We start from the raw sequence: 25,364 nt of genomic DNA, 5'->3' as shown, positions 1-25,364 counted from the left end.
AGCCCGATTAGAATATTGCGGCCAGCTGTATGTGGCCAGCTGTGTTTGATGGTACGGTACGGGATAGCGCCAGGCGTGACACAAACAAACAAACACCAAATTAAAGCTGTGTGGACCCTGGCTAGCGCCAGACGTTACTGAAGTAACGTCTTCTGCATAGCTACGGGAATAATTATTATTGTTACTGCCTCATTTCATTGCTCTGTGCGCTGTTGCCGTGGTCTCGCGTACTGGAGCCCATCGTATTCGGGGAGTGATTGAATCCGATGCTGTTTGCATGCAATCTGTGCTACATTAGTGGGAGCTGAAATCCGACCCCTGATTTTCATGCTCGTGCCCGAGCGCAGCGCCCCTTCTAGCAGTCTCTGTTCTGGTAGTGTAGATCTACCGACGCATGCTGGGGTTTTGCAATGTGAGTGCTGGGAGCTGGGGTTGCATTTCACTTGTCATCACTGTACATGATTGTACATGTAGCTACTGCTCAGTGAAATCCAATCAAGCGAATCAATGCCTTAGACTAGGTCTTGCAAACACTGGAATGAAAACTGGTGGACGTTGAAAACTTGACTCACCCGATCGGATTTCTTGGGGCAGACCGCCGCAGTACTATACTTTCGGGGGGAGGGGGGGGGGGGGGAGGGAGGGAGCTGCGAATGCGGTACCGGTACATGCATAGACGGTGATAGTACACTATGGTGGTATCGTCGGGAGAATCATGATTCTACAGATTCTGTTATTGTATTGATAAACACACAGGTCTTTTCAGTCTCGTACTGGTCTGCAAATGAGTGGTGTACTTTGTACTACAGTCTGAGTTTTGTATTGTAGGGAGAACTCCCTGCCCTGGTTTGGTCGAATCTCGGTCTTGCGACCATTTGAACCGTATCGTATGGGGCTGTAGCCCGGTTCCTACCCTCATTAGTCTAGACTAGGGCCCCAGTGCAGTAGGGAGCATAGCCATAGGAAACCATGATTAGTACCAAGAGTTTATGGACTCTTGTTAGTACTTTTATTATTTTTTCGATCGACACATGAAAGGCAAGAAAATACTTCCAGCTGCATAGTTGACAGTGCCCGCATTTCCATAACAAAATTCTGTTATGTTCATGACATGTTATGTTCATGTACGTAGGCGGCGAAGAGCAAAAATAAGAAGCAGGGAGTCGTAAAATACCGGTATTTTACGACTCCCTGATAAAAAACCTGAGTCATCTCCAAGGAAACGTAAATGGTGCAGCTCAGGCCAGGGTCAACATTATTTTTGCCGAACACTTTTGAAAATATTTCGTACCTTGATTTTATCTTCCAGTCCAAAAATCACGACTGCTTATTTTAGAATGATCTTCGTGATGTTCAAGATGAGGTTTCTTCTTGAAAGTTGATTTGGCAATGTACCCTGTATCGTTGACTAGTAAAGCAAGGAACTTCGTACCTATCTTCCAACCATGTCGGTGGTTGAGGTCGCAGGCTGCGACCAAAACTCTAAGGGCTACACTTTACAAACCAGATCGTTCCCAAACTAAGGTGCCTCGGCCTAAAGTCAGCACTCAAGTCTCTGTAAATGTGGACAGCCCCCCACAGCCAACGGTCCAGAATGAGTATGTGGAAGAATACACGAAAAAGTACGAGGCAGAGTTTGCAGCTCAGCAGAGGAGTGTTGAGGTATCGAAAGGGACGATTCGTCTAACTAAACAGGATGTTATTGACCAAGATCTGTACGAGGGCCTGTGTAATCAATGTGACATGGAAGAGAGTGCATCTCCTCTGTTGCTGGCTTGCAAACGGTTCACCCGTCCGCCGCTCGTGCTCAGTATATTGGAGTGTGCCCTCTCCTTCTGCCGCATGGAAAGGCTTACATTCGAGGAGCAGAGTGTGATTCTTCATCACGTGGCCACCTATGCAGGCAACCAGTCACTGCTGTTTGGAGCAGAGCTGCGCACAGCATGTGGTTTTGTGCAGGGGATGATAAAAGAGTACAATCAAACGCAGCTGATGAAGACAGTCTGGGCGTTGACTGAACTGCTGGGAGCGGACTCGCACACCACACATTTGCTATCGCATGTCGCCAGTCGCACATGGCATGAGGCTGATTATCTTGGTGGCGAGCAGCTCTTGCTCCTGGCAAAGTCGCTGTGGATCTTGCGACAAGACAAGCAGGTGGTGCTCAAGTTGCATGATGCCCTGCTGAAAGGCATCTTCCGCAAAATGGATGCAGCAACGCCTGACCAGATTGTGGAGACGCTACACATCTTACATGAGATTAAACCTATAGCTGCAGTGAATAAAGAGCAGGCTGGAAGACTGTCCCGTGCTCTAAGGAGAGATATTCGTACCATCAGTACAGACAACATCAGCAAAGCGGCCATGCTCTTCGCAAAGGTCGGTTATCGACCGGAGAAAGGCGATATCATGGTCTCAAAGCTAGTAGATGAGTTTGTATGCCGTGTACCGCTGCTGAGCACGAAAGAATTCTTGCCTCAGTTCTGTGCCATGGTGGCTGGGTGTGACTTTCTGCAGCGGCAGATTGTCGGCTGTCTACGGCGCCTGTACCAATGCATTAGCCTGTCGGACTCTCAGGAAATTATCCTGCTGGCCTCGGCACTGGCATCTCAGCGAATACGCCACAACAGCAATCTGTCGTTGGCGCGTGCTGCTCTCGGCGAGAAAGTGATGCAGAATGTGGAGGAGTACGACAGCCGTACGTCCAGCTTGCTACTACACAACTTCATGCACATGCGTTGGCGAGATGAATTCCTGCCACTGCTGTTGGCCACCCGGGCATTCTCGGCGGGTACGCTGCTCAGTCTGGATGAGATGTGCGCGCTGATCTATGACTACTCACTCATCAAGCACCCAGAGTTTGGCATTGCGGAGATGTTCTGCCAGTTTGTTGCCACGTGTGACATTGGCCAGCAGATACTGAGCTGGGCGGCGGGCGTTCGTCTGGCCAGAGGCATGCTCAACCTTCGCTTTAACCACCACGACTGGCTGATGGCTCTGCACCGGTTTGTGACTACGTACCTGGATCGCTTGCTCTCTGGTAATCACACTGCGGAACTGAGTAGCATCCTTGACTGTCTGTTTTTGCTCAACTCTCCATCTGAGAAGCTAATAAAACGACTGCTGTCTCCTTTGAAGCGTGATGTACTGGACAAGCTGTCTCTTCACATCAAGGCACGTGTATTCCTCTCAGCCTATGCCATTGGTTACACCAGCCATGGCTGGTGTCCAGATGTCAATCAGCTGACTTATAGAGATTTGGCAGAATTCAGCCCAGCTCGACGCTACTGGCTGTTTGTCGCATGGTTAGCCGGTGAAGGAGAGTGGCAAATGAACGCCGACCTGCTCAGCTGGCTGCGGGCCGACCAGTTTGTGGCTCTACCTCGCTTCCACTTCTTCAATGAGTGGCTTGGCGATGTGTTTGTGGCTCAGCACATAGACCTGGAGGGAAGCTTTCCCCAGCACAACCTTCTCCTGGCTGATCATAGCCGTCACCTGGTGCCGTGGACCCACCTGCAAGGTTGGCAGCAGCTCCGGAGCACTGGCAAAGTCACTGTCGCTGAACTGACGGCACTGTGCCAGTCGCAGAGCATGCAGCCAATCTCGGTGGTGGCAACGTGGCATCGCGACTATCTGCGCGGAAGGAGTGAGTTGAGCGGCTTAGATAAAAGCTACCTTCGAATCCTGAAAGCGCAGGGCTTTCAAACACTAGTTGTGAATGTCGACGAACTTCTCGATAGTGGCGACAACTGGCAGGATCGTCTTGAGCAAATTGTTGCCGAGAACCAGTGGATGGTACCTACTCAATCCAAGCTGTGTTCCACATAGGCAGCACACTGTCGGTATGGGGAAAACAAACATTTTGTGCGTTCGTCTGGTGCTCACATCTCTCTCTCTCTCTCTCCTTCTCTCTCTCTCTCTCTCTCTCTCTCTCTCTCTCTCTCTCTCTCATCCAGAAGACCAGACTATGATAAAACCGGGTGTGCTTGCCCACTAATCTCCTTTGGTGCATAATGTGCCTGTTTATAGCATGATTTTATTTTTCATACGATTAGAAAACAAAAACAATACAGAAGCGTATGCGGAAGAAAGTGCAGACTATTGTGTGTGTTGGGGAGGTGCGTGCGTGCGTGTGCCAGCTAGTTCGGTTGGTGGGTACACTTATGCCAGATTGTGTAGGGTCTGTTGCCAACAGGCTCGGCTCCTTGAAGGTGTAATGTTGTACCTGCCACCTTTGTTGGTTCCAGGGTTCGTGTACTTTCTATTTGAAGTATACACACCTGTTAAACTGATTGTATAATCAATGGTGCTAGTGAAGCCTAGAAACGGATTCACTCTGATTTAGCCACCCACACTATTGTAGTAGCACGTATTACCTTCACTGGGGGCAGGGGTAACTGCAGTTGGATCCCGGGACGGATACCCTGATGCCGTCAATCCTGTTTCTGCACCTTGTCCTCACCCACTTACTGAGGTGTGGTGAGCCCATAAGTGGGATCATTTTCAAGTCCACCCAGAGTTTTGGGGATTTCAGGGGGTGTCGGCCGTTGGGGGATTCAATAGCCAATTGAGTCATTTTTCCAAGATTCCTTTTGAATCTCTCTCCCCTCTCTCGGTAAGACGCACGTGACCAGTTTTTGGCAGTGAGCAACAAGGGGATTGTACAAGTGTGTGTGTGGTACATGGTGTGTGTGTGTGTGGCGTGTGTTAGGATCTATCTATTCTATCCTCCTTTCTTCTTCTTTTTCAATCTGTTCTGATTGCAAGTGTGACCTATCGGCAGATCGAGCTACATGGTTTGGTGTGAAGCAGGCCGTAGCCAGCGCTGCATGGTGTCAAGTCACCATGGTCACACCAACACACTGTTACACAGTGCCATCTTATCCATGCACGGGTCTCAACGCAAACGCCCCACGGCAACACTGCCACAGTTCACACGTACAGTCATCAGGTCATGCAAATCTGCCTAGCGCCTCCACTCCCAGTCGAGTAGACTACCGGTAGTACCATACTGATAGGCAGTTAGTAGTCCTCCACTGGTCCTCGGATCGGGCACAACAAGCTACCGACTAGGCAGTGAGACAAGGTAGACTCTCAGTGACCGGTAATGAGTTCCTTTGCTCCCGCTGGCGAACAGTGCGTGGTTGACGGACAGACCGACACCACTCATCGGAGTCAACCGTTGTAGAGCCAGTAGTGGTGGAATGAACAAATCAGGACCCAGAAAAGCGGGCGAGTCCCTTATTGCGGGGAGCGGCTCAGTCGGGTCTTGGTGCTGCACGCTGATGTCATCTCGGCGTTCGATATTCTTCTTCCGTCTATAATATTCATTGCTACCGGTAAGTCACCCATGGCCACGGCTCGGGCTCGGCTCTTATCTGCCTGGTCGGCACCGGAACTTTGGCTCGACTGAGGAGAAGTTTCCTTCCGCGACTATCGGCTCGTGTCTTTATGGCTTCCGTTGTCAAGGCCCGCTTTGTGCCAGACCTAAATTTCGTAAGTCGCCCAGCTGAACGGCTGGGTAGTGTCTTGACTCGTGTGTTTCTTCCTCAACCATTGTGGTTAGCTGTTGAGTATGCATGTCCTCGCAGAGGGTATTTGGTAGCGCTTCGGCAGAGCCCGAGCGGCATCACTATCTTCACCGAGTTCAGTGGTATTCCGCTCCGTGGGGCCATGCGCCGGCATTTTCTGCGTGTGTTTTCTCCCAGGTAAGAAGTGCCCAAGCTGGTTATCAATCCGGCTCAGTGTTGCAGGTGCGACCAGTCGTCCGCCAGTGCCAGAAAAGTTGAAACCCAGGAAAACAAGAACCCGCTATCACAACTTCCTCATACCGGTACGGTGGGTATGCGCGGACACACACTGGTATGTGGGCTATGCAAGTTATCAACAAGCGGCTGCTGCTAAGTGCATGGGGACGAGGGGCTGGGGTCTGCAAAAGCATAATATGCTCATGGTATTGACCAACGCATATGGCCGATTGGTTTGCAGGCCTGCCTGCGAATCATGAGGTCCCGAGTTCGAGACCCGCGCTGGTAGCAGGGAGCGTGCAAAGACTTTTTACGTGAGTAAAGACTTTTTATGCGTGGTGAACTGCGCCGACACCCACGGTCAACTGGGTACTCACAGCTCGGAGTGAGGGTAACAAGGATGCAGTTTACAGGGTTATGGGCCGTTACACGCCCGATTGGTTGAGAGACTCACCTACTCTCCCCTGACTCACTTGTGAGGTCTGCATTCGCCACTCAGGTGTGCAAGGCATAGGCATAGTGGTGGCCTGCGGAAGCGAAGGCTAGTTTGTGTGTTTCTGAACATTCAAGCGATGCCAACGCGAATCCCGCGAATTATTATTATTATTGACTATTGCTATTGGCGTGGGACTCCCGGAGTACTCGTATCTGACTGTGCAAGAAATTGAATAGAAAAATGTCACGGTTCTGTTCATAGCGGCTGATTTGCGGCGGCATGTACTGTGGCGGACATGGAAATCCAGTCGACTGACCGGGGCCGGCGCCCTCAACGCCTACAGAACGTAAGTCGTTGCATTGCAGTGCACAATCATGTTGATCCGATGCGACCAGCAGCAGCGATACGTGCTATGGCTGCATTGCCAGCGCCCTGGTGCCGCTAGACGTGCGACCGGATTTCCATGTCCACGACAGTATGTAACCATTGTTTACCATGTTTACAACATGCGCCGCTGGGCCATCATCCGGGGGAGCTTTGGGGCTGCAGTTGGCAGCAGTAAAGGCTTGCCAGCCTTTACTGTAAGAGTTGAAAGCGTGACGAGTCTAAAGTTTCACGATTTGCAAATGTTCCCCACTTTGCGCGGGGCACAAAGTTTAACGACCCTGCCACCAGTGACCATCACACACCTGTCTTCTGTTTCTCTAGTACAGTCAAACCTCTTTAGGACGAACATCAAGGGACCAATGATATTTGTTCGCAATAACGGGAGTTCTTCTTATCCGTATGCTATACTCAGTGAATACATAGTGATTTATCCAATGGAGTTACGAATACTAGTTCTTCTTAAGCAAACATTTGTCTTATCACTGTGTTCTTCCTAACCAGGTTTCACTGTACAACAGAGAGAGTAGGAATAGCATACTAATAACGTTTCTTGAGTTAACGATGGATTTCAGCTTCTCGTTAAAGGGGAAGTCCGGTGAAAAATTTAAATTTCAGGGTCGGTAGAGTTTCGGGCGTTGAGTTGTATGGTGTTGGTCCCACGTGTCTCCGACAAAGCCCTTGAGATATTTCCGTTTGAAACACTGAGTTTCGGGGGCTGCGCCATGACGCCATGCGGCCGTGCCACACCCTCCGCAACGTCATAGCGTGCAGCTAGGTCAAAAGAAGTGCGTGAAAGCAATAGTGTCAGTGCTATTTCAAATGATTTGGCGACCCATAGTAGGTGGTGCAAGCGACCCCGAAGACGTAACTCCTTGTGAGAGTGAGGATTGAGCCATGGCTGACCTTCATGAGTCGGTCTGGGGCTGAGAACCTCGGTATTCAGCTAAAGAAATGGCCGCGCAGGCCGGTCCAGAGTGAGCGCTACTGAGTTTCCGACTGAAGAAGCAGCAGCAGCTATTGCAGACGAGGCTGATATAATTATCAGATTGCTGGAGAGCAGAGTCGCCAAACTGGAGAAGAGTGATGCGAGTGCTCTAAATGTTGTTCCATACCGATTCGCTTAGACTCCAGTAGCCTGCCACATGGTGATGTTTTGGTGCGAACTTGGCATACCGTAGAATCCCGTGGATAAGCCCACCCGCGTATAAGCCCATGCCCGCGCATAAGCCCAGGGTTTGTAAGAACATCACAAAGCTTCATCGTACAAGCCCATGGGCTTAGGTCATACCGAGAGTCCATAAATTATGGACTCTTGGCCATACCATGTACGTAGTACATGCACATTAGTTTTTTTTGCGTACATTTCAGCAGTTGTTTTTGTTTGCACAGTGGCTTTCAGCAATGTACTTCTCACTTCCTTGATACTTTTCACAACTTGGTGTCGGCGTATAAGCCCATGCCCGCGTATAAGCCCATGTTCTCGTATAAGCCCACCGAAATGTCCTTGTGAAACAGATAAGCCCATGGGCTTATCCGCGGGATTCTACAGTATTTCGGACTACTCAATTGGAGAACAGTGCAGGCTCTTTGAACCACGGACACGACTCTTCGCTCGCAACGCTACGGGATCTGAAAGTTCTAGGTCCGGGAGCTCAGTGTTCGCTGTTTTGTTACTTGTCACGGTTGTGCACTCATCGCTGTAGCATAAAATAATGAGGCTGGAGCGGAAAACTAAAATTTTCTTTCTCAAAGCACAATCACCGGCAAGGAGAAACGCACGTTCTCTGACTACATGACTGTACAATACGACTGATACGAGTGTTGTAGAAGATGACAAGTCCGTGTGTTGACTACTGTAAAAGCAATTATTCTAACGAGGCGCATATATAACGATTTCCCAAAATCGACTGGTTTATGTGTACCAAAGGTAACGATTCTCACCTATTCTCAACTCTCAATAGGACAGTATATGTATCGATTTCTATTTTAACGACAGACTTCTCCTCGTTAACTCGTTAGAGTTAGGCACTTCGTTATATATATGGCTTTTACAGTAGTTTTCTGAGTCTTGTTGTAGCTACCCCAGCACGGCAGTGCGGGAGTAGTTCCGTGTGTGATGAGTCAAACTCAAGTGTTGAAACTCAATAACCCGGGTCAAACTCGAGGGTTGAAAGTAAGCTTCGTAACCTACTGTTGTGAAACCACAAGTTCTCGAGAGTGAAAGGCCTTCTCGCTTGTGACATTGTGTTCGTTTCAATGCAGTTGTATCCCGACTCCGCCGTACCGCTGATGTTTACGACGTAGTATACGTTACATGCGCTATGTGCGGTTTACTGTGTGCACTGTAGTTGTATGTGTATGCTTTTCTCATATACGCTGGCATTTTCACGCTATAACTACCTGGTGGTTTTAGTGCTAGTTATTCATTCATTCATTGTTCATTATTGTTAGTCGATGGAAGTGAAATATACTGTTGAGAATAAATAGTTGTCCTCGTGCCGTGTGGTCGTTCGTTCCTGACACTTTAGAGAACCAGAGGGTTCCCACTCTGTTGGGCCAGAGACAGCGGAGGGCGACAGAAAATTATTCAACGGAAATAGAAATATTCTAGGAATGGTGAAGACCCACGCAGAACGACAGCAGGAGGTATAAGAAACAAAATGCACACTGGAAACTGGAAACAATAAGTCATAATACTAATAATATTTATTATGCTGGAATGAACATAATTATTGGTGTGAACAAAGGACGGAGGACAGTGCACGAAAGGCCTACAGAAAAGAGAACAGTAGTAAGATACTGGAAAATTCTTTCTGGATATTGCCTGCTAAACAACACAAGGTGAGGAGGGAAAAGAGTGTTGTGTGTGTGTGGGGGGGGGGGGGGGGGGGAGGGTACAATAATATTATTCAAGTCTGTTAGAAGACTACTTATGGAAAAATGATGATTGGGTCAAGGTGGGTCTAGCAGCCCCAGTCAGTTCAGGTTTGGGATTTTATGATAGACAGTTGGATATGAGGACAATAAGCAATGGCGCATTTGATGATAGATTAGTCAGGGTGGTGAATGCAGCATATAGCCTAGTAGAGCGACAAGCGATGGGAATGCAGCATATTGCCTAAGTGATTATTGAAGCAGGATGTAGCGTTCGCACACACACACACAATCTTGGATCTGTAGTAGTAGTAGGAGTGTTGATTGCATAGTGTTGATTGCAACGCTTACCGGAGGCCACGTGTCTGCATCGCTGGCTTTGCTTTTGACTTTGACGTGCCGGAAGCCCGCTGCGCAGAGGCCATCTTCTTCTTGAGCGCTGCCTCGTCCACCTCCCAGCATTTCCAGAGGCGGATGGTCTCGTCAGCCGAGCCGGACACAACGGTGGTGTTGTCAGGACTAGCTGACATGTACAGTATCCTCTCCGTGTGGCCTGCAGTCAAAAAAGAAGTTAAACCCAGGAGGTAAGATGCATTGTACAGTGCTGCTCAATGAAATCCAGTCGCATCACTGAATTTTGCGCTTTACACCATTTCACCCAGCACCGTACTTGAGTGACGCGACTGGATTTCATTGAGCAGCACTGTAGATCGGTGGAAAGAATTCTAGGCTCTGCTCTAGACATAAGTCAAGTACTACAACTTATACAAGAATAGGCTCTGCTCTAGACATGTGTCATCGTACTACAAGTGCACTGCAGAAGAACACTCACTATGATGCTGACAGCAAACAACACTGGTTTCAAGAACCGGCTAGCTCTGCATCCACAAGGATGTGGCAAAAAGGAATCGTTTGTTGGCCTCTGGTTGGTGGATCTGATCTATCCTCCCCCACCGTTTAAGAGCCGCATCTGACGCCTGATCATGGGGTGGCGGGGGCCCGTGGAAGCGGAAAGACGGTTCTTGACCCGCCCTGTACGCGAACCAGCGCAATTTTTTCTGCATCCACACCACATTAAGTTTAGATTACTTTGTGCACAGAATTTCAAAACTTGGGCATTTTATCTCAAGCCGAATTTAACGAATTACACGGACAACTGGAAGTCTAAGCCGTCACCTTTTTGTGGGACAAACGGCCCATATGTGGCAGGTACAAGTCGTTCTAGTGCATTTATGAGTATGACCTTACAAACAGGCTCCGGTACCATGGTATAAGTCCCATTGATGGCCGACCAATGTGGAGGTGCTGCAATTTCGAAAAGAAACACAGCGGGTATCGGGTGGACAAGCAAGCCTTACCTGAGAGCTCAGCCACCTGTTCCAGCTGTGGATAGCGCCACACTGTCAACTGATTCTTCGGATATCCATGACCAGAGATAAGCTCACCATACGTCTCATTCCACAGCAATCCACACACCTACACACACAGTGTGATGAGAGAGAGGCAGGGTAAGGATTTAGACCTCAACATCAGGTTTTATGCCTGAAAGCAGACCGTCAGTCTAGAATTTTGAGGGGGACTGGATTAGATCAGCACATAGACAGCTGCTAGCTGACACACATTACATACACCGGCACATGTATCTGTGCTCAAACACAATGACCGTACATACATACATATCGTGCTCTCACACAATGCCCATACATACATATCTGTGCTCGCACACAATGCCCACATACTTCCTCCGCGTCATCGAAATTGTCGCAGTTTGACTAGTGACTTGTCACTTGTTACTCACAACTCCATAAGCTAAGCCATTCAAAACTTATTACACAGTATGATAGTCTGAAGACTAGAGTAACGTTCCAGGATAGTTGTACTGAGAGTTTTCATGCAGAGATGAAGTCCTCGTCGTCGCTGATGTCAATGGACGCAAAATTATCGTTCCGAAATATTTCAAGGAAGGTTGAAAGTTGGTCGCGCCTCATCTCAAACGCTTTGACTTTCACCACAGAACAAGAGCTGCTATGCTTGTCGTCTGCTAGCTCTGGATGATTTCTACTTCACCACCAACGAAGCCTAGTAAGAATACACGATCGTTGCGAGGTCGGTTGATCACCGTCGGCGGAATCACCTCGATCTTGAAATAAACTTTTTTTAGCCGTGGCATGCCCATTTATTTTAGCTGTGCAGCTCATGTGTGGTCACAGCTCATGCAGGTAAGTGTACTATCACGTCCAACGCGCCCTCTTTTTCAGCATCACTGCAGGCCACTGATACCATGGTACGGCACCTCCGCGTGCATCACTAGCACTACGTGTAGAGTCTACACGGCTCTTGCAGGTACAATCATGTACTGAGTGTCGCAGACAGAGCGACACATTTTATCGCTGTTGCAGGCATTTAGTTTGCTGACCCCTCGATGTTTCTTCAAGCGCTGCCACTTGTTCCACGAAGTCATTCTCACCCCAGCTAAGGTAAAACAGTGATGAGGCTTGAGTGAATGGCCATAAGCACGAGAAATATGCAGGCTGCAACGCCCGACTGATCTCAGCGAGTCGAAATTACCATCGCAGCAACGTCAGCGAAGAAATTGCGTCTAGTTCAAAAATTCCAGCTTCCAATAACAGAAAATAGAACTTTGCTGTCACCCGATACTGATGACTATCGCCTATGTCCGATTGCTTGCCTCTGGTACGAGTGCTGGTGAGTAAATACCCTGTTTTATATCAAAAGTCAAACTGCGACAATTTCAACGACGCGGAGGTAGTACATACATACATACATATCTGTGCTCACACACAATGCCCATACATACATATCTGTGCTCGCACACAATGCCCATATGTGCATATCTGTGCTGACACGCAATAGCATGGCGGGTCTACGGAGACAAATTCTTGCTTACCTGTGACTTAGTGTCGACGCTGGCCACCTGCCGGCCATTCTGTGCATTCCAAAGACGAATGTGTCGATCAGATGTGCCACCACCACTGGCCAAGCAGTGACTTTGGAATGGACACCAGGCTAGGGCCTAGGTACAGCAAATGTACACGCGCCCACACATGCATGTGCACATACATGTATACACACGCATGTACATACACCCACCCACACATGCACACCCACATGCAAGCGCACGCCCAGAACAAATTAGTACATATGCAATGCACATGCGCGTGTTTAATTCTACCGAATGCCATCAGAATCCTACATACGCGACGCGAAGAGTGGACGAATGCATACTGGAAATCACATGCTACTCAAGATAGGCATATTTACAGTACACTGACAAGCACCCACACCATACACAGGCTTTGACCCATACAGTAGGGATTTCAGCGAACGCACTGCGCAGAGTGTTCGCACATGTCTTACGTCATGCAGAAATCTATGAGGCGCACGGCCGACAAGAAAAAATGGCGATCGCTGAAATCAGGTTGCGGATCAGGCTCAGCACAGGCCGGCAAGGACTAAAAATTAAAGCGACAAGAAGCCTGTTTATTGGTTTGCTTGAGCTCGATTCATTCAGGAAAGGAGACATCAGGAGCTAATATTCTTCGGCACTCATGCCTGGTAAACGTTCTCAAGTAAAGACATGACAAAGGAAGACGACATTCGTAGCTGGATGGAGCTATGTTTGCAACAAAGAACAGTACTCGTACTTGAACAGGCCACCTGGTGACCTCTGGTTGCGTCTGAAACTTACTTGTTGATTTTGCTCTAGCCATGCCAAGCAAGTTTCCAAGACTTGGGCTCCTACTCCTTTGTCTAGACAGCCATGACTAGAAATTACTTGGGCAAAGGTCCTCAACACGAGAACAAGTAGTATTGTCACTGTCATTCAAAACTTCAAAAGCGCCATGGCATATGTGTGCGGTACATGGTGCCCAAGTAATCTTTTGATTATTTTCGCGCGAACGCCTCCGTGGATTTCCTCCAATCTTGGCACGTGTAGCCCACATGGTCAGGCCAATTCAATGACGTCTTCAAAAGGGGACCTCCCTGGTTAGATCTTGCCAGGTACCAGCCAACGTTCTCCGAAATCTAGCTGACGATCGTCCATTTTTGAGCTGGAAGAAAGTGCCTCGGAAAACCTGTGGACGACGTCGAGAACAGTGTAGTGAACGATGAATGTATTCATAATAACCTTTGCAGCCATCGCCCAGCGTCGTAGAGGGAAGCTTCGAAGTAGCTCGGCTCTAGCTGGTCTTCTTCCTCAGACACTTCTTCGCCATTCCGTCCTTCTTTTCCTTCCTGATTTACTTGCGAATTGTTTCGGGTGTGGATGGTCACGGCTTGTCGGCCGCGTGAGATGTGCACGTGATCACCTGCGCAGTGCGTTCGCTGATATCCCTACATACAGCACCGCGCGCACACACACACACACACCATTTGATGCCCATCGCCAGAGGCGATGATAGCGATGCTACGGCAGAAGCCATAGCAGCCATAGCACACACACACACACACACCTGCACGCACACACTACGGAGGCACCAGAGCACAGCGTCGCAATATATTATCCAGCCCAGCAGTGCATCCAGCAGTACAGCCCAGCAGTACATGCAGCCCTTTACCTTCACTGCAGCGGTGTGTTCTGTAATGGTGTGAATCGGTCCAGAACCAAAGCCAACACCGCCATTATTGTAGCCTGGCCATAGTAGGAGAGTGTTATCATTACCGCCGCTAGCTAGCATGTTGCCGGACGGTGACCACTTTAGTCCACACACTTCTTGAGAGTGACCCTTGAAAGAAGCTGAGAGAGAGAGAGAGAGAGAGAGAGAGAGAGAGAGAGAGAGAGAGAGAAGGAAAGAGAGATGGAGACGGACAGAAAGAACACGGGAGAGAGAGAGACTCTTTTTTATAACACATCTCAAAAATCTGCCTGCCCGGAACCGAACCAAGTCTATAATTGGGAAACTTCCATAACTTGGAATGATGTGCTAAATTACAATGATACGTGTTACATACATGCATGCACAAGTGAAGCCATATGCATCAAATCACCGTGATAGTAACACACCGAAGCATGTTACGCAGGGGATACCCCACTGGTAAATGTATCTGGATTAGCTGGGTGCACTTAAGGTGTATGTATTCAGGTATCATCTACAGACAGCAGTAAGCGGCGGTATAATCGTGACGCGGTCACAGTGGTACCAAGTGGAGCAACACACTGAAATAGAGAAACCTTACCCATCATGTGGTTCGGAGCACGCACGTCATGATGTTGAATTTCTCCACATCTGTCACCACTGCAACACACACACACACACACGCACGCACACACACACACACACACAAACAGAAGAGAGGGAAAGTGTTTACTGGGACACACACACAACACAAACAGGAGAGAGGGAAAGTGTTCATTGGGGCATAAGCGGAAAGGAAGTTTCCTACTTTACCAATAATACACAGCACTGAGTTACACCTGGATACGAAAGACATTGTGGGCCATGGAGTGCACATACAAAGCAAAAACAAGCATTATCCAGGGAGGAATTCCAAGACAATGGCAACCTACCTCGTAAGAATGTGCTTGTTCCATGCTAATGTTCCCACACGATTGCCATGAGTTCTCAGGCGACGCAGGCATTTCGAAACAGCCACATCCCACAGCTGGACAGAAACAGCCAAAATGAGAGGGAGAAAAACATTTCCATCTTCCACATGAAGAAATACATGTAAAGACATCTGGAAGGAATATTTGAAAAGGAACTCCTGTAAATGATGTGCTCACACTACAAAGAAGAAATCACTTTATCTCCGTCATGGCTCGAGATGAGTGTTTGCAGGAGTTCAAAAGGAGGAACACTGGCCACAAACGAGCTAGATAAAGCCAGAAAGGTGCAGGTGCAAACGTGCAAGGTGCAGAGGAGCAAGGTGCCAACAAAGTATGAAGACACACCTGAGTGTGACTGTTACACACCCGCACATGCACACGTGTGGAACACGCACAGCAGCAGGGCATGCTGGCGTGAACAGCGCCATGTGTCGACACTACTACCGCTAAAAATAGTCCTGGAAAGTGTAAAGACAAGTGTTGGCGCCAAGTCTCACAGGTTCTACTGCAAGGACTACTACAGTCCTGGCCACAGAAATCCAACCTCATGAATAAAGTAGCACTGCGCTAGAGTTCACAGACCAGTGTGTTTAAGTGTAGCGCCTGGCGCTATTTTAGTCATGAGGTTGGATTTCTTTGGCCAGTACTGTACGATGCACAGCCACTTTGGACAGTGAGTGTATGCAGGTGAGATGTTGTCATGCTGCGCAAAACCGCCAGCCAGAAAGCAGCAACACATGTCTCACACACACACACACACACACACACACACACACACGAGCGCGCACACACACACATGCATACAAACACACGCACACATTGTTGCACACAGTTGCACTCTCAGTACACTTACCTGAACTTCGTTATCACTGGTGCCGACTGCTAGGTATTTGCCGTCTGGAATCCAGGAGACGGCGGATATGAAGCTAGACTCATGTTCCATCTCAAACAGCTGCTGGATGTCCCCACTGGATGCATTCCACAGGTATAGCACGCCACCTAGCGCAATAGCCAGGTGGTTGTTTGCACTCCAGTCGATCAAGTTCAAGTCTGCAGGTAGCACAGGACAACAGAGCAATACAGACGTGCAGACACACGATGGCTTTGTTGGGTGCAGAGCACACTCGATACATACGTACAGGCTTTGTTTGTTGGAAGCAGAGCATAGTCAACACATACATGCAGCTAATTCGTACGGTGCAGATTAGTGGACATACATCTACTACTAGCTAATTCGTACGGTGCAGATTAGTGGACATAGATGTACTAGTGGTAAGGGAGAAGGTCACAACAGGAGCTGACAGTACATTTTAAGGCCGATTCACAATATAACTTTCTGCGACGCGACATGCGACGAGCTGCGATGGCGACACACTGTTCACAATATTCTTCATGTTTGCGACATCATCATGCACAAGTAGTACTATGCACGTGCACTGCACGTGCACCCAGGGTCGAAACTGTACTCCATTTGTGTATGCCGCGTGTCGCATGTCGCAAAAGTTGAACTTTCTTCAACTTTTGCGACAGGTGCATTGCGACAGCTCGCGACAGGCAGTTTCTTGTCGCAACTGTCGCAAATCGCATCGCAGAAAGTTGTATTGTGAATCGGCCTTTAGACGTTTTCACCATACCAGTAACTTAATGCACATAACATAGGTTAGCAGTCTCCAGTGTAGAACAAACATATGCCACACGCTACAAAAAAAGGAGAGAGAGAAATGGAAAAACGTAAACTCACAGAAATCATCCATTAGCTCCGGAGCATCAAGCACTCGCTCAGCTGTTGTCGGAATATGCCGCTCGACATGAGTTTTCTTCACCTTGGCTGAGCTTGATGACTGGTACAGTAGCTGAGCACTGCATGTGCCTGAGAGAGAGAGAGAGAGAGAGAGAGAGAGAGAGAGAGAGAGAGAGAGAGAGAGAGAGAGAGAGAGAGCAAGAAGGAGAGAGAGAGAGAATAGAGTTTAACATACATGGCCCAGTCTAGTAGACACACACACACAGGAATCAGGTGTCGTAAGCGCTATCTGTTGTGCAGATTCATCTGATATACAATCAGAGTACATGTACAAATTAAATAAGTTTAAGCAGTGCGTGTTCCGTCATAATCTTTCCCTTCGCTTCACGAGGCATAGTGCACACACCGTATGTTGCTTGAAGCCCCTACAAATGACGATTTCTAGTCATCTCCCGAATGCCTGTAGTGTTAGGCTGCATCCTACCCGGTGTCACCGCCCCCTAATCCTGGATGGCAGGGAAATAGAGGCTCAGCTGATGGCTGGGGCGTTCGCATTTCTGGTTTCAACTTTCATGGCCACAATATTCCTTCCCTGAAAAAGTTGATGAAGTCGAACACGAGGGCTGTGTGCAGACATTTGTCTCTGGCCTCTACGTAACTTATCGTGGGATCAACGGTACCAGTCTGGACTGGACACACTGCTTTCACCGTGACCCTTGTATTGCATCGACATGATCTCTATTGTCAGCAGTACTGACTGTACATGTAGGCCTGTTCCATATAAACTTGTCGTGTGACTGAAACGTAAATTAATAGGAGAGTCAGAGTTTAGACGACCGTGGTCGTTGCTCTTTTATTGCCGCACGAGAGCACGCATTGCCAGCAAAATGCTATTTGTACTTATGCCAGGCAATGATGAACGTACGCCAGCTTTGAAGTGATATGCCAGAGAAATAGAGAAAGAGACTCCGGTCAACAAATTGCCTACCTTGTTTCGGTGCGGGTTTGTCCTCGTAATGCAGGATTATTTTCGAGTCTAGCTTGACGCCCTGAGCTGCTGCGAGGTTCGCAGCCATCTGCTCTCGGGATGCTTTAGTATTGGGACTGACATTCTCCTCAGTCTTTTCAGTTAGATCAGCCACAATTTTGGCGTGGCTAACGCTGATAGCATCACGGTCCATTCTTGACGGTATAAATCTGTCCGGTGTTGCCACAGTTCGAGCTGGTGAGCGTGAGCCACGAGCTGGAGAGTGGCTTCCAGCTTTCCTTCCAGGCGAATGAGAGCGTCTACCATCCATTATGTCAAGTTTGTTTCGTTCAAAGCTTTGATATAGATCAGGACGCAGAATATCAGAAATCTTTTCAAGAAGTGTGATTTCCGAGTCCAGCTAGCTAGCTGACTGTCTCGACGACTCGAGTCCTGTGCGGCATGCACGCTTTCGCACATTTTCATGATTTGAATCGACCTCCACACTGAACCAGGGAGTAGTCCTTTGAACTCACCAATGACAGGAGGCGCATGACATCACTCATGCGAGAACAAAGGTTGTTATTTTTCAACTCACCTTCAAGCCAAGCGCACAAGACAGCTGACAGCTGTGTGTGTGTGTGTGTGTGTGTTGTGTGTGTTTGTGTGTTACTGCACACGCAGCACAGTCTCCACCAGGGAGTCGTAAAATACGTATTTTACGACTCCCTGGTCTCCACTGTACGTTCCTTTGCCATGGAGCCTACTGACAGTAAAAAACTGTACGTCGTACAGACTGTGTGCATTACATTTTTAGTACTTACAACTCCTACTCCCCATAGGCCATGGAGTCGTCAAATACGACTCCCTGGTACTCCCTTGACTCATTGACATAGGTAGGGGGTGGGGTGGGGGGTAAAAGAAAAAAAATTGACATTGGTTCAGATCTACAGAGTCAGACTACACTGACAAACTACACTATACTAGTCTACAGTCAATTCAGAAAACGTTGATATCCTAGCTTTTGGCCATACTAGTAACTGATAAATGGGTCAAATCTTGAGTTTTTCACAATTAAATAAATTATTTATATACTTCGAGTACCGTAGAATCCCGCGGATAAGCCCACCCGCGTATAAGCCCATGCTCGAGCATAAGCCCAGGGAAAGTTGGAACATCACAAAGCTTCATCGTACAAGGCCATGGGCCTAAATTGTACCAAGAGTCCATAAATTATGGACTCTTGATCATACCATGTACATGTAGTACAGTCGAATGTCACTTATCCGACCACTTCGGGAATCAGGCATGTTGGATTATAGGCCATTCACACTACGGTCCAGAAGTCACGTTTTCATGGTTTCTCGGTAGGCGGCCATGGAAACCATGGTTTGGCGGGAGGCTTGAAAACGCGAGCCCGCAAACTGTCCCACGGTCTCGGCATCCCTGGCTGTACGTTTTCTCGGTTGCGATTCAAAGTTTTGGCACCAGTGTCAGTCACCAAGTGGGTGTGTTTTTTTCTGTTTTCCTTTCGACCAACGACCATGTCCAACCGAACTTTCAGTCCCGAGTCTGAGCGTATGCTCATCGAAATTTATTGTGACTTGCTGAAATCAGCAGATAAAATCAATGATGACCAGAAGTGCGAAGGGGCAAAAAGCTACACACCTGCTGAATAATCGCATGGAAGTGTTCAGCCTCGCGAAACGCTTCTCCATGAAAGAAGTACACAACAATGTCGACTCCCTCAAGAAGAAGGGACGAGAGCTGTACAAGGCCCATCGTCTACAAGACTTGTCGGTGAATTCATTTTATGAACATTAATCCAAATTAATTTTTCATGAGCCGACTAGCCCATGCTCAGGCATGCGCCATTTTATCTCCAAGACAACCTGGTCAGTCGCGGTGAAAACGCACACCCGTACCCAGTTTCAAATGCTGGTGTGAATGTCCCTGCCGCACAGTCGCACAACAGTATACTCAAACTGAGAAAAAGCGGGTGCATGGTCACGTAGTGTGAATGGCTTATAACTGGATATGTTGGATCACTGATATCATTTTTATGTGCATATATGGCTAGGGCTTGGCGGATAATGCCGGCAGAATTTTCGGCAGAAAACGCCTGTTTGGGGGGTCGAGCATATTTCGGCAGAACGGGGGCTGAAAAAGCATTCTCTGCCATGTGAAATGACAGTTACCACGGAATTGGCGTGCGACGTTCTGCTTTTGCAGCAGATTTGCCGCGTTCTTCGACACGCAGTCCATCCATCCACCAAATGTGGCCGGAACTGTTACTTTGCGGAAGGTAGCAGCCTTGAATGGCAGGCCAGTGGCAGAAGTCTACGAGTCGTAGATCTACATAATATGGCCCAGTTGCAGTGATTTTCGACCTTCGGTGAAAAAGCCCGCTGTGTGAAAAGATTCAAATCAAATCATCTTTTGCTGCGCAAGCCGGGCCGCGGACGGGTATTCCGTGGATCACGACACCAGTGAAGTCAGACTTGAAAATGTTCGCAAAACAAGCATTTTGCAACGAAGGTCGAAAATCGCTGCAACTGGGCCATATTATGTAGTGTGGCTGTCCTCTCGCTCAAAAAGAGCATTGTGGAGGACCACCTGAAATCAGATCGCCACTTTCGTGGGAAGGAAGAGCGCCAGGCTCAGGTGCTGGAGTCTTGGGAGAAATACCAGAAGCGACATGCCAGCGTGCTCGGTGGTACTGGCTTGACTCCAGCAGTCGATCCTACCCATTCTCTGGCCCGAATTCAGGCTGTGTCTGTGCTGCTGAAGGCTGGCATACCACTAGCAAAGATGTCGTATCTCCGACCACTGTTGGAAAAGGGCTCAGTGCCCCTGACGGATGCATCCCATCTTCGGTCATACATACCCTTCATCCATGAAATGGAAGTGGCCACTCTGAAGTCCGAGTTGCAAAACCATCCTCCTCTGACCGTGATTTTCGACGGAAGTACGTATCAAGGGGAGGCGCTAGCTGTGTTGATCCGGTATATCAATGATGACTTCACCATAGTCCAGAGGTTGGTACGAGTGCACATTCTGGCGAAAAGCCTCAGTGGACAAGAGCTGGCGCGGGAGACCATAACAACGCTGAGTACGGAGATGCAGATTCCTGCTAGTGCAGTGGTTGGTGCTGTTCGAGATGGTGCTAGCGTCAATGGTGCAGCTTTGCGGATGCTCAAGGACGTGATGTATCCAGATCTCATCAGCATCATCTGTGTATCGCACACTTTAGACAATGTGGGCAGACACATGGAGACTCCTTTGCTGACCACGTTCCTTCAGTGGTGGGTCGGGCTGTTCTCCCACAGTCCAGCAACGAAGCTAGTGTGGAAGACACAAACCGGCCATGCAATCAAAGGTTACAGCCGAACGAGGTGGTGGTCATGGTGGGAGGTGCTTGTGCAACTGGAAGAGCACTTTCAGGCTGTTCTACCATTCCTTACGGGTTTGCAGTATTCACCCACCCTTCGCAACCATCTCAAGGAGGTACTGGAGGATGATCAACAGCGCACAACACTGAGGCTTCAACTAGCTGTCACACTTGATGCTGGAAGGTCATTTGTGACAAGCACCTACTCTCTGGAAGGAGATGGAGAGGCTGTTGTCACTGCCTATCGCACACTCCAGGAGGTCACAACTGCCGCAGCTGTCCAGAACTATCCAAAAACCAATGCTGTAGCTCTGGAAATGGCCAACGGAACCCAAGTCGAAGCCGATGGCTTGGTTGCTACTGCCAAGGCCTGCGTTGCACCTGCCATCAAATACTTCCGGGAGAGAATGAACAAGAATGGCACGGAGATGTTCGAAGTGGTCCGTCTGCTCAAGCCTCTTCGACTATTCTGCCCGGAGCAAGCAGCTACTCTCCGTCCTACTGCAGAAGCCATTGCGGATCTGTGTGTACTCCCCGCCCTGAATGATGATGCCCTGATCACACAGCTACAAGAAGAGTTACCGGTGTACCTGACAGCAGCAGGTGATGTTGTCATCGATGCAAACACCACCCAACTGCAGTGGTGGAAGCGGCAGACTCGCTTGCCATGTTGGCAGAAGGCCGCAAAGATTGCGTTCTGCCTTCTCCCATCATCAGCCCCAGCCGAACGGGTTTTCTCACTGATGAGCGCCGGCTATCGGCGACCAGCAGCACAGCCTCTTGGAAGACCACATTCAAACGATGTTGATGCTGCAGTACAACCGGAATTGAATGCTGCCAGGGTTGACAATGAAGTTTCCCGGAAGCTACGGCAGTATAATCCGTCCATTGGTGAGAACAGATCATAAAAACTAGAATGTCTTGTGTTGTTGTCCATACGTTATTGCCTTTTAGCAGCCCCATTTACCTCTTTGTGTGATATTTCCCCAGCCTTCAGCACAGCCATTTCCTCTGGCTAATGCAGTCAGTCCAAATATACTTGGTGAGAACTGATCATAAAGACTAGAATGCCTTGTCTAGTATTTCACATGACTCATCTTTTTAGATCCTGAACCCAATTATGTGTGCCAAGTGTATTTTTACATAACTGGATTTCAGCAGAAATTTCAGCAGAAAATGCACTTTCATGAGCAGAATATTGAGCAGACCGAAAAGCAGAATGAGGGATTTCGGCGAGCATTATCCGCCTAGCCCTATATATGGCTGGATTTCACTGATTTATGTACACAATACCCAAATATATTCATGCATATTCATGAATTGCTCCATGTACACATACATGTTAGCATACTTGACCACACACACTTCAAATACATGCATATTACACTGTATTAATATACAACAACAAAAACTTAAATTTAGAATTTTACTGTTGAGAGTCATAAAATTACCACTCCCTGGCTTGTCGGATAACCGACGTGCTCGGATAACTGGCGACCGGATAAGTGACATTCGACTGTACATGGTTTTTTTTGGGTTTTTTTACATTTCAACACAATCATCGGTTGTTTTTGTTGCGCACAGTGGCTTTCAGCAATGTATTTCTCACTTCCTATGTACTTTTCAATGCACAATTTTGGTATCAGCGTATAAGCCCATGCCCGTGTATAAGCCCACCGAAATGTCCTTGTGTCAAGTGGTGAAACAGATAAATAAGCCCATGGGCTTATCCGCGGATTCTACGGTATCTGAAGTCCAGTTCTCCGAAAAGCAAGCCGGCTAGCCATAACAAGAACAGGATTTCGGCCAGGTTTTGTCTTGTAAGCACTGGATTGGGAAAGGCCATGAAAATCCAATCTGTTTCACTCCACTTGCATCACTGCATTGTCCGGTTGGAACACCGGTTGAGGTACCTTTTTTGGACCCTTTTTCTAACCTCAAATTTCCCGGCACTGCACAGTGTGCGATAAAACCACGAAAAATTGCCAAATACGGGAGCTCACCACCGCCAGCGCTCATCTTTTTTTATGAATGGACTGTAGTAGTAGCCAAAAATGCAAAATGGCAAAACACCCAAAAACAGGCCTCACACATACCGGCACATGACCATATCTGCCTGCAATCTTTGAGGGCATGTTGCCTCCGAAGCCAGAGAACTTAGCAGAAGACATTACTATTCCCTACTCTGAAGCCAGGGAGCAACCATTGACCATGATTCGCCAGCGAAAACTTTACATGCTGCGGCCATTGACTGGGTTATATCTGAAATGCCAGCAAGAGTACATTACCAAGAGTGCAACCTGGTGATCCCATTGGTCCAGGCCGGACTTTTTATCACGCATTTGATTCGCTGATGACATCGTGCGTAGCAAAAGTGTATCAAGAGTGAAGAGTATAACTACGGTATCATGCGGCTACCGTTGCCGGCTACACGGATTGTAGCAAACCCATGCATCCTGAACCTGATGGATTACACAGTGCCGTGGTACATGGCAAGTCAGTATGGAAAGCTCTACCCGCTGGATCAGATTTGCACCAAAATACAAGTAAAACAAAGCAATAGTCGCGGTTACCCGCTGCAGCTTAAATCCCCATCGCCGGGATCAGTGACACGGCACATTTTCGCTGTTTTCGGCACGTTGTAATCATGGTGAAGCAACAAACCCGCTCCCTCCAGGCTTCCACATGCAACATTGTAGCATCTCTTCCCGTTGTTTGGACACGCCCTGAGCTGCAACGGGTCTCCCCAGTTACCAAAAGAGATCAACACAACCAGTTTCACCAAGAGTACATAAACCAGAGTGTGCAACTGTTGCGAAATTGTATTACGAGTATGATATACGCATGTTGTTGTATTTGGTTCTTGTCTTGTAGAGTCCAGTGTCAGATGTCATAATAATGGTCTAAATGTATGTGCGAGTATGGTGTGATGTGTGACATTTATGGTATGTGGTGCATGCAAGAGTAAGCGTTGTCAGAGTGTGAGGATCTACTTCCGTCTGTGTGAGAGTGACTGTCAAGTGAATGCTGTACATGCGCAGTGCTACTTTGGTCTGGGAATGAGAGTCATGTGTGATTCGTCCATGGTCTGGTTGTCTTGGTCTTGGTCATGTGCTCTGTACGTATTAGTCCCTGATTGGTCGTCCCGATTTGTCGTCGCTTTATTACTGCTTGTTCTTTGTTGTTTCTTCGTGTCTTTTCCCGGGTGTCTTTTCCGTTGTCTTTTTCTCGAGTCTTGTTTTCGTCTTTCTCCTAGTGTGCCCTTTCCGTTTGTAGAAGAAGTCAGAAACTCTACCAAGTTGTTTGCGCTGTTGTGTGACAGGGGCGAGGGGGAGAAGGCAATACCATTTCACAACTGTGCATATCAGATCTGAAACAGCGCAGTTCGTGCACTACGTCACCCTGATGAGGTTAGCCAAGCCGCTACTTGCGTACAGCTCAGATTTTCATGTTTCACAGCCCGGAATTCAGCCAAGTTTGCATGATTTTAGACGTACTGTTTTAGGATTTCGGTGTTTTTGAGTGACTGCGTACGCTGCGTACATCCGCTGGCAAGTAAATTCACCAGGCTATCCGTATCAAACAACCGAAATCAGGACAAACTCAGTGACCTGCAGTCCTGCAGCACCGCGACTGGTTACGCAACGTTTCACCATACCGGTGGCTTACCATGCCGTCAGAAATGACGTACTGCACGGATTACGCTTCCACAGGAACCATCCTGAGTTGCACTCTGGTTTATGTACTCTTGGTAACGTTTCACATGTACTGTACTAAATGTAAGTACATGCACAGGCTTTGACATGAGAGATTTCAGCTCACCGGTGCGTCCATGACCAACCGGAGCATTCGCATGATCAGCTGGCTGCACACAACGTGGGTCAACTCTCAATCCACCGCCCTGAGGAAGCCTTCAAATCTCAACTCGACTGGAAAACATGTACCGTACTCGTGCCATTAGAGCTTCTCTTGAATAGTGCCCCTGTCTACTCCTCTCTTGAATAGTCCCCCCCCCCTCCCCGTCTTGTAACCAAGCGCATGTGCAAGTTTGGTGTTGTTTTGCCAATGTTCTGGACCTAGTTCTTGTCCATGCTATTGCACTGGTGGATTCAGGATCAAAATCGCAGTTCTTGAATTTGTTGAATTCTTTATTCTCACGATGGCACCATCGCCAATAAGAGTAGTGAGTCATGATAGTTACCAGTAAACTTTAGGCTTTGTTTTTCTTTTGCCTTCTTTGTTTTTTATGCTG

General features: G+C 48.2%; 1 protein-coding gene across 1 annotated transcript; it reads right to left on the bottom strand.

The window, feature by feature from the left end:
• Positions 1-9,118: 9,118 nt before the first annotated feature.
• LOC135808242 (cell division cycle protein 20 homolog) lies at positions 9,119-18,264 on the bottom strand. The gene is made up of 9 exons (XM_065321406.1): positions 17,743-18,264; positions 16,755-16,883; positions 15,867-16,063; positions 14,975-15,069; positions 14,644-14,702; positions 14,025-14,203; positions 12,353-12,478; positions 10,803-10,920; positions 9,119-9,997 (listed from the first exon to the last, which is right to left on the bottom strand). Exons 1-9 carry the CDS (start codon positions 18,050-18,052, stop codon positions 9,792-9,794), a joined length of 1,419 nt encoding a protein of 472 aa, XP_065177478.1. The 5' UTR covers positions 18,053-18,264; the 3' UTR covers positions 9,119-9,791.
• Between the last annotated feature and the right edge of the window lie 7,100 nt (positions 18,265-25,364).

The sequence above is a fragment of the Sycon ciliatum genome, chromosome 2 (genome assembly GCF_964019385.1).
Source record: "Sycon ciliatum chromosome 2, ocSycCili1.1, whole genome shotgun sequence".
In the NCBI taxonomy this organism is placed as follows: domain Eukaryota; kingdom Metazoa; phylum Porifera; class Calcarea; order Leucosolenida; family Sycettidae; genus Sycon; species Sycon ciliatum.
The sequence above is the reverse complement of the archived record's forward strand: the minus strand, read 5'-3'. Positions and strand labels throughout refer to the sequence as shown.

Excerpts from the sequence above, each read along its gene's own strand:
- LOC135808242 (XM_065321406.1), bottom strand. The coding sequence starts at position 18,052 with ATGGATGGTAGACGCTCTCATTCGCCTGGAAGGAAAGCTGGAAGCCAC. Across the intron at positions 16,064-16,754 it reads GGAGCTAATGGATGATTTCT|ACTTGAACTTGATCGACTGG; the intron begins GTGAGTTTACGT and ends TGCTACCTGCAG. Across the intron at positions 15,070-15,866 it reads CCAGTGATAACGAAGTTCAG|CTGTGGGATGTGGCTGTTTC; the intron begins GTAAGTGTACTG and ends GTTTCTGTCCAG.